The sequence below is a fragment of the Dunckerocampus dactyliophorus genome, chromosome 16 (assembly GCF_027744805.1).
Source record: "Dunckerocampus dactyliophorus isolate RoL2022-P2 chromosome 16, RoL_Ddac_1.1, whole genome shotgun sequence".
Classification (NCBI taxonomy): Eukaryota; Metazoa; Chordata; class Actinopteri; order Syngnathiformes; family Syngnathidae; genus Dunckerocampus; species Dunckerocampus dactyliophorus.
The window spans coordinates 20,263,810-20,276,372 of NC_072834.1; the positions used below are offsets into that span (position 1 = coordinate 20,263,810).

General features: G+C 43.3%; 1 protein-coding gene across 4 annotated transcripts in view; it reads right to left on the reverse strand.

Annotated features, from left to right (window-relative positions):
• Positions 1 to 12,563, reverse strand: part of LOC129168931 (solute carrier family 22 member 4-like) — a 29,140-nt gene that overhangs the window by 1,192 nt on the left and 15,385 nt on the right. For all 4 annotated transcript variants that reach the window (XM_054754777.1, XM_054754774.1, XM_054754775.1 and 1 more), the window contains 7 exons: positions 10,507 to 10,661; positions 10,264 to 10,435; positions 10,062 to 10,188; positions 5,033 to 5,124; positions 4,673 to 4,887; positions 4,418 to 4,600; positions 582 to 717 (listed from right to left, as the gene is read on the reverse strand). In XM_054754777.1, coding sequence (XP_054610752.1) covers positions 582 to 717; positions 4,418 to 4,600; positions 4,673 to 4,887; positions 5,033 to 5,124; positions 10,062 to 10,188; positions 10,264 to 10,435; positions 10,507 to 10,661 — 1,080 coding nt within the window. The remainder of the gene's footprint in view (positions 1 to 581; positions 718 to 4,417; positions 4,601 to 4,672; positions 4,888 to 5,032; positions 5,125 to 10,061; positions 10,189 to 10,263; positions 10,436 to 10,506; positions 10,662 to 12,563) is intronic.

Genomic DNA, 12,563 nt, shown 5'->3' on the forward strand with positions numbered 1-12,563 from the left:
GGCAGTTTGTGGAGAACTTGTGTCATTTCGACACATGTTGGTGCTGGGACATTGCCGTGAGTCACTTCAACTGACATTTTTTAAAAATAATTTTCAGATAACAAGAAGAGCTTTTGCCTACATGAGTACCTTTATCCAAGTTTCTCTAAGCACGGCAAAACGTGCCTTTGGAGGACGTACAGGTCGCATATATGCGACATGACGGTTCAGACTGCAGTAGCATGGCATACATATGGGATTCATATCTGCATACAAATAAGGCCTTAACCGCATTTTAAAAATTCTAAATTGTGCTGTTCATGCTGACATGAAAAAATCAGATAGAGGTCACATATGAGTAAAAAAAAATTGGAATTGACCTGGAGTGTGAACATAGCCCTTGTTCACAGCATCCTTGCCAGGCCTGCATCCAGATCAACTATACACACCAACACGCATTAACGTTAAATTTAAAGTCCATTGATGGAATCTATACAATTCAGATTCCAAGTGCTAGAAAATAAAATTTACAAACTTTATTTCAACAAGCAACATAAAGCCCAAAGTGCACACAGTATCCTGGTATCCTAGCAACGACTCACCCAGGAAAGGGATGCATGTTGGCGATGGTTTCCGGAAGAGGCATTCCGTAGCTCTCGGGCAGCAGGAGGCTCAGCAACGCCGCCATTGTGGTCAAGCCTCCCATCAGGATGTAAGGCAGCGAGGCGGAATAGCTTCCTGCGGCAAGGAATCAAGACAGTGAGATACAATATGGCGTAAAAAAAAACAACAAAATAAGCTGAGTCATGTCGAGCAGTGAAACAAAAAGATGGAATGAGGCGTCAGAGGATTTTTACACATAGGTCTAAATAATCTGCTCATAGTTTGCAAGAATTGGATGATATTCTGCAGTGGCACCACACTCTTTCTCACTGATCATCGAACACATCTCATTCACCCTGGAGGGTAATCATTTCTAAATATGTGGTATTACAGGTACAATGCAGCATACACATATCACTGCTATAAAAAAAAAGCCCACATTTTTTTACGTTCATATCTTTATGCTTTACTGATTATGCTTTTGCTTCAAACGTTGAGATTTCACATACACAAAATGCAGTTTTTAAATGGCCCTGTCTGAAAAAGTGATTGTCCACCCAGTTAAAACTAGGGATGTCTCATACTGGGTCTTTTGCTGATAGTCGATATGCCGATATTGTCCAACTCTCAATTTCTGATATCAACCGCTACCGATATGTGTATCACATATCTCCTGTCATGGAAGGACTAGACAAATTTGACGTGATCTGTTCTGTATTTATTATTCTTATTCTATTTTCGGTCACACTTTACAATAAGGTACACACAAATACAGTAGTTACTGTGGAACTAATGAAGAACTAATGAGGAACTAATGACCAAGGTACATAAATTTAGACTATTTACTGAGGAACTAATCTATCTATCTAAACACAAATCTGTTGTGAAGCTAATGGATACAGCAGTTAGCTTGTTGACGTGGCTGTAAACAACATTGTACAACTCGGAACGCCACAAGTTTGGTGAATCCGGCAGCTGTGCATTTTCTGCTGAGGAGTCTAGCACCAAATCTGCCTGCTGCTATTTCCGCATTTTTTGCATTCCCACTACCCCGCTCACCATTAGCGGTGTTCTGAGAACCCACCATGTCTTGCCACCCCGAAAACGGTTAAGCAAAGCATCGGCTCAAGTATGTGCTGCGTGTTGTATGGCGAGCGGACTCGCTGCTGCACGCACACGGGGCTTCAAAGTCTATCAACTCCTAAACTTTGCATAGAAACACACCCACAAATGTTACAGATGTCTGCCGTCTCCTGGTGTAAAGTATTAACTACATGAGGCATCATTTTAGCAACAAATTCAGCAATGTTACAATTTTGCAACTTTGGCGCTTAAAGGGCTATATTGGCTTTCATTATAAAAGGAAAAAATGTATATCGATATTGACAGATATTACATTTTTATGCCAGTGTTGGGCCGATGATATCGGTGGGCCATATTATCAGACATCCCTAGTTAAAACATAACTGTGGTTTATCACAGCAGAGTTCAGTCTCCACAGTGAGAGCCATTATCCACAAATGACAAAACATGCATGGCAAAGCTCCAAAACCAAAACCGCTGCTTAACAAAAAGAACATTAATTAAGGTTAATCAAAATGTTGCCAGAAAACATCTTGATGATCCCCAGGACCTTTGGGAAAATACTCTGTGGTCTGACGAGAGTTTAACTTTTTGGAAGATGTGTGTCCCATTACATCTGGCATAAAAGTAATACCGCATTTCAGAAAAAAAAACATCATGTCAACAGTAAAATATGGTGGTGGTAGTGTGATGGTCTGGGGTTGTTTTGCTGCTTCAGGACCTGGAAGACTTGCTGTGATAAATGGAACCATGAATTCTGTTGTCTTCCAAAAAATCCTGACGGAGAATGTCCGGCCATCTGTTTGTGAACTGAAGCTGAAACCAACTTGGGTTCTGCCGCAGGACGATGATCCAAAACGGCAAAAAACGACAGAAAAACAAAATAAAGACTTTGGAGTGGCCTAGTCAAAGTCCTGACCTGAATCCTATTGAGATGCTGCGGCATGACCTTACAGCGCTGTAAGAGACACCTCCACAGCGCTTGTTGTAAATTCCCTCATTGTAATTTCATGTTTAGTACAGGCTCTGCTCAGGGCAGACTTCGTTTGTGTTTTGTACCAGGCACCTTGCAGGGCAACTAAGGGGTCCTCAGTAGGACCACATCTTAGCAATCCAGGCATGTTAGAAAGCTTGTCCTTGTACTGTATATGTCTGTCTGCGTTAGTGACAAAGATGAGTTAATGTGCTGTTAACGATCGTCCATCCATCCATTTTCTATACCGCTTAATCCTCATTAGGGTCGCGGGGGCATGCTGGAGCCTATCCCAGCTGACTTCGGGCGACAGGCGGAATACACCCTGGACTGGTCGCCAGCCAATCATAGGGCACATATAGACAAACAACCATTCACACTCACATTCATACCTATGCACAATTTAGAGGCGCCAATTAACCTTACCTGCATGTTTTTGGGAATGTGGGAGGAAGCCGGAGTACCCGGAGAAAACCCACACGTACACGGGGAGAACATGCAAACTCCACACAGAAATGCCCAAGGGAGAATCGAAATGCCCAAGAGAGAATCGAAATGCCCAAGAGACCGTGCGGCCCCTGTTAACGATCGTTCGCGATCGTATTTATATGCAAATTAGGCGGCGAATGTGTGTGTCAATTAGTGCTCCTCTAAGCTTGCGACTTACATTTTTATTTTCATGTTCATTCATTACAGAAACCAGACATCAGACTCATTACAGATTAACCTGTTGGATGGAAATTAGACTGTGATAAATAAAGTCCATATTGTTCTGCTACTGTGTCCGGACTCACTCTTTGAGTTCTGGTGTGGATGAGGTGCTCCAGCGAACCCACCTACCACACATACAGTCCACTCTCCCCCACAGCGCTGTAAGAGACTCATTGCAAGTTATCGCAAACGCTTGATTGCAGTTGTTGCTGCTAAGGGTGGCCCAACCAGTTATTAGGTTTGGGTTTAGAGGGCAATGGCTTTTTCACACAGGGACATGTAGCTTTTGATTTTTTTTTTTCCCTTAAAAATAAAGCGTTTAATTTTAAAAACTGCAGTTTGGGTTCAATATTAAAATTTGTTTGATTATCTGAAACATTTAAGTGTGACAAACAATATGAAATCAGGAAGGGGGCAGACACTTTTTGACACCACTATACATGCACAATGTAAATGTCTGTCTTTTCCATTCACATACACAACACAACAAACATCTGCCTGTCCATTCACATGTATGCCTAATGTCAACATCTGTCCATCCATTCGGATACGAACATAGAGCTGTATAACCATTCACATAAACGCATCATGTCGAGGTGTGTTTGTCCATTCATATACCTATACATACTAACAATGTAATTGGGTCTGTTTATTCTCATACACATCTCATGCAACCATCCGTTTGTCCATTTTCACACACATGCACACAATGTAAAAGTCTGCCTTTCCATTCACACCTAATGCAAACATCCATATGCACACACAATACCATTTCCACATCTATTTACATACTAGTACAGTACATACATTTCTTACGTCTTGTGTGTCAATTTGCATACACACAATGTAAACACCTGTACATCTACTTGCACACACACACACACCAGGTCTGTCTGTCCATTCACATACAAACAATGTAAACATCTGTCCATCCATTCACATACACAAACAAAACACTGTCTTTCCATTCACATTCACATACGTACAGTACATGCACATCATGTACACCATAATCTGTTCCTCATTTTGCATTCTGTCCATCCACTGGCATACACATCCGAGCCTTACTCAAGTAGATGAAGTACGGAGCAATGATGCTGCCTATCCTGGAGGCCATGGAGCAAGCGCCCATGGCCGTGTTCCTCAGCACGGTCGGGTAGACTTCTGCAGAGTACGCATACACGAGTGCAAACGCCAAAGTCAAAGCAAACTTCCCCGTCATCTCCAGCACGATGGCGAGGGAGATCAGGTCTGTGGTGAAGATTTAAGGGCTTAGATGGGAGAGGGAGCACATGTTTGAGGTCAACATTGCAAAGTTCTTACCGGCTGGAATGAGCTGGATGACCAGAAGGAAGAATCCTGCCGCAAAGAGACTGGCGGAGAGGGTCAGCCGCCTGGAGCAGCAGCGGAACATGAGCCACGATATCACATAGGCGGGGACCTCCGCCGTGGCTGACAGGAAACAGTTCAAGTAGGCGTCGCCGTAAAGGTTGGACGTGTTGAGGGAGAGGGCCAAGTAGGAGATGGCCACTATGTTCCTGTGAGGGGCAAAGATAGCTTTGGCCTGCTTTTTAGTGGCTATTTCTTTAGATGGAATGCGTGTCGTAACACATGCTCATTACAATCTACTTGGTGTCAGTGTGAAGGACTGATATGAGGTTTTTTAGGTGTGTGCGTGCTCACCAGACCAGCCACAGCAAGAGAGAAATCCAGCGGATGTTCCAAGAACGGAGCATGTCACAGATGTTGTAGGCCTTGGGCTTCTTGAATTCTTGCTGTGGAACAATAAACACTCGCCGTCAGCGTGGAACTAATTTAACAAGAGTGCAGCTCGTGCGGACGATGTCACTTGGCCCCATTGGCCCCCTCGTTGCTTTGACATGGGAACATTAGAAACAGCTCTCAGCATGATGCATTACCGCATGATGCATGCCGACTTTAGGAGACTGCTCTTGGGCTATGTTCACAATGCAGGTCAATTCCAATTTTTTTGCTCATATGTGACCTGTATCTGATTTTTCCATGTCTCAATAACTTTCTTTCTGGGGGACGTAGGCGGGGGGTGGCGGGGCACTTTATCACACAAGGCCATGTAGGTTTGGGTTTATTTTTCTCCCTTAATAATACAAAGTTTCATTTTAAAACAGCATTTTGTTTTCAGTTGTGTTCTCATTGACTAATATTAAAACTGATTTGGTGACGTGCAAAACAATAAGAAATCAGGAAGGGGGCACACACTTTAACGCTTCATTGAGCACTTGGAGTCTTGTTAGCCATCACCACATTGTAGATAACACGATACATCACATGCATCATACCTGACTGTTGTTCTCTGTTTGAGTAAGATCACTTGATCAAACCTTTTCTACAGTAATATTCCATCCATCCATTTTCTATGCCACTTATCCTACGAGGGTCGCGGAGGTATGCTGGAGCCTATCCCAGCTGACTTCAGGTGAGAGGCGGGGTACACCCTGGACTGGTCGCCAGCCAATCGCAGGTACACTAATATTCCACACTACAAAATACAGTATGTCATAAAAATACCGATCAATATTGGTATCGGAAGTGAAAAAGTTGTATCGAGACACCGCTAGTCAGAGCGATATATGAATATTTTTAAAATATCGATCTTTACTTTAAGCACGATATAAAAACCAACCATATTGTTGATATCAATATAGACTGGATTTGCGCTGTATCTCCCCCATCCCTGCATACAGGAGGCGGGAGGAGGGGCGAAGCAAAAGCCCGGCGGCTCCAGTCGAAGTGACACCGTCTACGGTGGAAGAATTAGTCAGCAAGTACCTAAAAATATTATTGTTGAATTGAAAGTAGTTTTTAGTTGCTGACATTTGAAAATTTCCTCGCCACGCCCTCATATTTTGTTCTTTTGTTATTAGCTGAAGATTTGAGCATAGCTCAAGGTTTGTTACAAAAAAAAGATTTTATTGGACTTTTTCTATATTTATTTCAAAAAGAGAATGGCCTACTTTATTTTAGAGGCTATTTTTAGATGAGATTTTTTTATGTGCATCTTGCATGAAGATTTAAAATTTCAAAAAACATCCTAATGTTGAGTATTTATTTTAATAAAACAACTTGACACGCGTATTTGGCTTTGATTTTGTCTAAACTCACTTTGCTTAAAAAATATCGGGATGTACAGTATATTGTATATCAATATTCAACCTAAATACTGGATATGGGGATATGAGTTTTGGTCCATATCACCCAGCCCTATCTAGTATATACACAAGACCACAAGACATACAGTATGAAGCATGCACTGAAATAAGGCTCTGGGGTCACAGAGTGTACATGTTGCCAGACATTCCAGTTCCAGCAGGGTCCTCTGCCTCCCCTGCTGACTTCCACATTAGTGCTCACACACGTGCACGACGGTCAATTATTGTCAGGAGTTTGAACATTGAGCAGTGAACCCGAAGAGGCTTGTAGAAAAGGAGGGAAGAAAAGTGAGAAAACATCTGCAGACAAGCTGGCTAATGTTTTATTGTTGCTTGCTAACTGCGCGACTGTTGTGACACTTCCAGTTATAATAACTCAGTTATTATATTCCTAAGTCTGAACAATGAAAACCTGATATTGTTCCCAATAGAGCAATCAGTAGAATAGTTACTTCGGCTGTACAAAAATAAAAATTTTACTTAACAAGCTGCATCACAAACAAACGCTGCCATTTTACTCAAGGACACGCTGCGTTGTCATTGGCATGACGGCTAATACTTCCTCCTTGCTCTCCCTGGTGGTCCCCAGCACGTAGGGATGTGTACCAAACCTCGGTATTGTAATGGCATCGGTGCCGAAGTACAGTCGTCCTTCGAAATATCACGGTTTGATTATCGCTCCCTCGCTACATCGCGTTTTTTTTCCAAAATAAATTAACTAATCAGTGATGGCTGTTTGCTGGTAGACTATGGTCTATTATTAGTCAAAACATATTGAAATACAAGTTATATGTAGTATTCTGTTCACTACGCGGCAGTAATGACACAAAACATTGAGACGTTAGCTTACATTGCATTACCTTAATACTGCATGAAGTCATGAAGTCAGCCATGGCATGTCCCACATGATAGAATGAAAACGTTCTCCCATCCCAGGTGGAAGTGGTACGTTTTTGGCTTCTTAAGTTTAGAAGAAATAAAATCAAGGTTAACTGGTTAGCTCGCTGGTGTTTTCGCTCACTAGCTAGCAGCCGTCTTGAGTCCCTGCAGCATAAGAGTTGCAATGGGGTGTAAACAATGAATAATAGGAGTGTGAAGTTGTCTAAAGGGGTGTTATTTCATGTCTACGGGGATTTAATAATGTTAAAAACCGTATTTAGAAAGTCAGAAACAGGTTTTCTATCTTTTCTATCTTTCTAGCCATGAAAATATTCCACTTATTAACATTGAATCGTACAATCGAACCAAGTAACCACTACAAACGAGGAACTACAGTATACAATAGTAACCACACCAAAAAACTAAGCAGCTATCAGTGCCTCATTTGAGTACGAAATAAATGCAGACTCAGCCACTTGCGAAAAGCACAAACACAGCACTTCCTCATTATCCACCAATCATGGTCAAGGCAACGTACATTCACGAATATCAGGATTCTGAACCTCAGTCTTACAACACAAACATGTCTTTACCTCCAAATTTTTCTAAATACGTGGACGGACATGCGTGGAAAAAAATGGCAGACGAGCAGGAAATTCTCGCAGCTGAGGTACAGACATATCGGTAGTTATATGAGGCAGCCTACCCTGAAGCACAGTAGTTTAGCATAAAGAAACACTGAAACAAGCTGTGTTTTAGTTTATTTTATTTTATTTTTTATTTTCGTTTGCCTTGTTCAGCATGCCTTTTGTAACCACATTCTCCACAAGTCCCTGTGGTGGGAAGAATGACGAGCTGCGAATGCAGCACTCCTATTCAAAGGACGAGTGGACCACCTTCTCTTCCTTTTCTGTCGCAGCAGCAAATAAATACAACACAATTCTTCTTCTTAAGGAAGTAGACGCGCAAGTGTCGCCATGTCGGAAGTCAAGTAAACAATGGCAAACTTCTTCCGCTCTAGTTTAGTACCGTGGTAGAGGCGTGGTTTTGATACACTGCCCCCTGCAGTTTGGGAGCAGACGCCGCACGGAACAGAAAGTCATACACGGTCTCTCGAGCGGAAAAGTTCGTTCGAGCGGAAAGTATAACACAGCCTGAAAGAGCTGGTAAGTTTGTGAGCTTTGTTGTTACTCTGCTTGTTTAAATATAGAGTTACCTTATTCTCACAAACTTGTGAGCAGCACAGCATTAACTTCATAATTCAGCAGGTTCAGCAGTGTTGCATATTTGCGAACTTATCGCTAAAAGCTCTCTATCGGCTTTTATTGAAGGGAAAAAAACGACACCGATGTTGGCCGATGTCACGTTTTTATGCCAGTATCGGCCTGATAATTATCGGTGGCCGATAATATCGGACATCCCTAATTATTTAAAAAAATTTTATTTAGGTGTAGTTTGTGCACACCTGGAGGTAAGACTGTCACAATCCTTGAGTTAGCCAGCATGACAGTTTGTTTATGTTCCTATTTATGCCTTAGTTCCTGTGGTTAGATTCTTATTTTATAATAATTTCCTGCCTTGCCCTGTTTTCTGTTTCACATGTTTGACTTGAATCACTCGCACCTGTTTCTTGTTTGCGTCACTTCCCTATTTAGTTCAAGTGCGCTGTCCTTTGTTTGTGGAAGCATTGTCATTTGTCAATGAACTGCTCTTGCTGTGTTGCTGCGGTTGCACCACAGCAACTAAAATTAAAAAAGACTTTCTACCTGCACTTGGTCCTGCTCTCTGCATCTTCGGGTTTGCCACACAACGCCGCAAAGCCAGAACGTAACAGAATGCTCCGACCAAGACATGACGACCTCGCGGAGATGGACTATTGGACCTGGCAGGTTCTGAAGGCAATGGAGGAGGAGAGCTTGACGTACACCTCGAAGGAGCTAGAAGATACGGCTTGGGGGCCGCACGGCAGGCTGGTTCCCATGGCATCGGTGTATCCAGGGCACACCGCTCAAGCTTCTGCACAGCCGCATTGTAGACGCATGTCACGGCCGACGCCAACGAGGCCTCCTTGGCGTCCACAGGTGGAGTCACTCTCTTCCTCCCCACCATGCCACGTCGAGGCCACGTCCTCACGCAAGTGTCGGTGTCGGTTGTGTATGATGTAAATACACCCTAAGCCTAACCCTAACTCTGGACAAAACTTGCCTTTTTTTTCATTTTTCATTATTTTCCATTTTTGAAATCCTGGTTCGAGCACCATTTAAGTACCGGTACTATTTCAAAAGTACCAATTTGGCACCGGTATCACATAATATACATAGAAACGATACTCAACCCTCCCAGCGAGACTCGGGAGTTGGTTCTGCTGCCCTGCTTCCACCTGCCGACGACTGCTGCCACGACGAGGCTATTATTCATCAGCTCGCGTGAGAAGCGATTGCATAATAAAAAATAGTTAAGCCACAGTAGGTTGCTGCATTTGCTCTTTAGCAAAAATACTGTTTCCAAATAAATCACAAACTATTTTCTTGTCTGTGTGCTTTAATGCATTGCCATTGGAGAAACAGAAAGGTTAAAAAACACATTGTCTAACTAAGTTGTTAGTGCAACACTAACTTAAAAAAATATATAAAACCGCCACTGACCTTCAGAGGACTGAAGATTTTAGCAGGCGGATCCTTTTTGTTCATCTTGGCGGCGTTTTTCACGATGTCCTCCGCCTCGGTGATCCTTCCCTGAGATAGCAGCCAGCGCGGAGACTCCGGGATGAACCTGCATTGTCACATGACTTCAGTAGCTGAAGAGATGCCATCATCAAACACATCACGAACAAAACCACACACCTACCACCAGAGAGGCAAGAGGAGGAATCCGGGCGCAGAGAGGCACAGCAGCAGCCGCCTCCAGTCTCGCATGAAGTAGGCGTGGAGCGGCAGCATCATGTAGCCCACCGCAAAGAACAGACACGAGCCCGCCGTGGAGAAGAACTCACGCAGACGTGGACCTAAGATCTCCGTTCCTACACGTGAGAGACACATTCAGAAACTCAGGCAACAATTCACGAAGGACTCGCCTAAATGAGACGTGTACCGAGCACAAACGCAGACAAGTAGTTGGATATGTGTGACATTCCGGTGAGGAAGAAAAGGATGCAGAACACCATCCAGGATGGAGAGAAGACCTGGATGAAGGCGAACGTCGTCTGGCTTGCAAGTGTGACAAACATCACTCTCTTCCTCCCAAACCTTCAATAGAAATACATTGTTAAAACTGAATGAATCGTTATTTGGGCTGAAGTCAATTCAACTTTTAACAGCTGCTGGGTTGTGCGGGACGCCACGGCCGGTTGCAGTCGTCACGGGCTCAAGCTCAAGTGAAATCAGAGCAAAAAACGCCACATACATTCATTCAAACAGAGATATAGGAAACAAGTCATTGCAGAGTTCATAAGAGAATCCATTAGAAAGGGAAACAAGTTTAGGACAACTAAACAACTAAACAAACGCAGAAAAAGGTGGCTGCTCCACACGTTGCTCTTGTTGAGTGGAGCATAGACTGAACTAGGGGTGTCCTGATCTGATTTATCGGATTTTATTGGATATCGGCCTGAATGCAGAAAAAAACAGTATTGGATTATATCAGCCTGCATCTACAATCTCTGATACAAGCAGCCCATTACTGACTCTGCCCTAACACTTCTATCTAACAGCACCTGCAGGGAGAGACCACATGAAGTTTAATACGACCATCCCGAAATACCCATTTGAGCAGCATCACAAAAAAAGAGGATTTTCGCAAAAGACTAACGCTGTCCGCAACATTTGCAAAGCGTGAGAAACTCGCACGAGACGGAAAAAGGTAACGAGCTGTAACAGAAAAGCGCCGGCCCCTGTCAGTGGTGTGTGGTGAGTCGGGTTAAAACCGGTCATGCTACATTATGTCTAGCCGCCAATAAATTTTCTAGCATTCCACATTACAAAGTAAGTCATAAAATTACATCTGACTTGTGCTGATATCGGATCAATATCGGTATCGGACGATATTCAAAGTTGCTAAAGTTGTATCGGGACACCCTTAGTCTTGTTAGCAGTGACAAGCAAAATGTACACTAAAATGTGTACTAAAACCAATGTTAAAATATGGTTGACAGAATTGCCTCACGACAAAAAACTATAAACCCGATTTATGACAGCAAAAAATTCTTGTCAGCAACAAGCAAGTGAAAATTGTAAATTGCCTGCAAAGGTTAAAAGTAGGGGTGAATTTCTCTTGGAAATGAAGGAAGTATCGATCTGTCACGAGAATCTCAGTTCACAAGACGAGACGATACACGAGATTGGGTCTACAAGAACGAGACCAGATTTTAACATTACCATCCAGCCATTATTTTCTTCCGCTTATGGGTCCGGTACACTGGGAAGTCCAGACCACGTCTGCCAGTTCCACCGGGAGGACACCAAGGCGTTCTTGGGCCAGCTGTGAGGCATAATCCCTCCAGCATGTCCTAGGTCTTCCTCGGGGCCTTCTCCCAGCTGGGCATGCCCAGAAAACCTCACCAGGGAGGCATCAGATGCTCAAGCTACCTCAACTGGCTCCTCTTGAGTCCCTCCCGGATGACCAAGCTCCTCACCCTATCTGTTAGAGTGAGTCCAGCCACCCTACAGAGGAAACTCATTTCTCCCGCTTGTATCCGCAATCTTGTTCATTCCGTCACGACCCAAAGCTCATGACCATAGGTGAGTGTGGGAACATAGGTCGACCAGTAAATTGAGAGCTTTGCCTTTCAGCTCAGCTCTCTCTTCAGCACGACGGTTCGGCACAGCGACCGCATTACTGCAGACACTGTGCCGATTGACCTGTCAACCTCATTCTCCAACCTTCGAGGAAATCAGACACACATGCACATGGCAATATATTGAGGCCGAGAAAATTATTGAGTTTTCATTTTCATTTATTGTGTGAATAATTAATTAATTTATTATATACCTATGCCTAGTGCCCACGAGACATTTTTTCCTGAACGAGAACTCTTGTCACGTTTTAATCTCACGAGATCTTGTGACACAAGATCATGTGACACCCCTAGTTAGAATCAACCTAGACAAAACATTTGCCTTGGCATAAGGCAAATGCTGAGAAATGACACA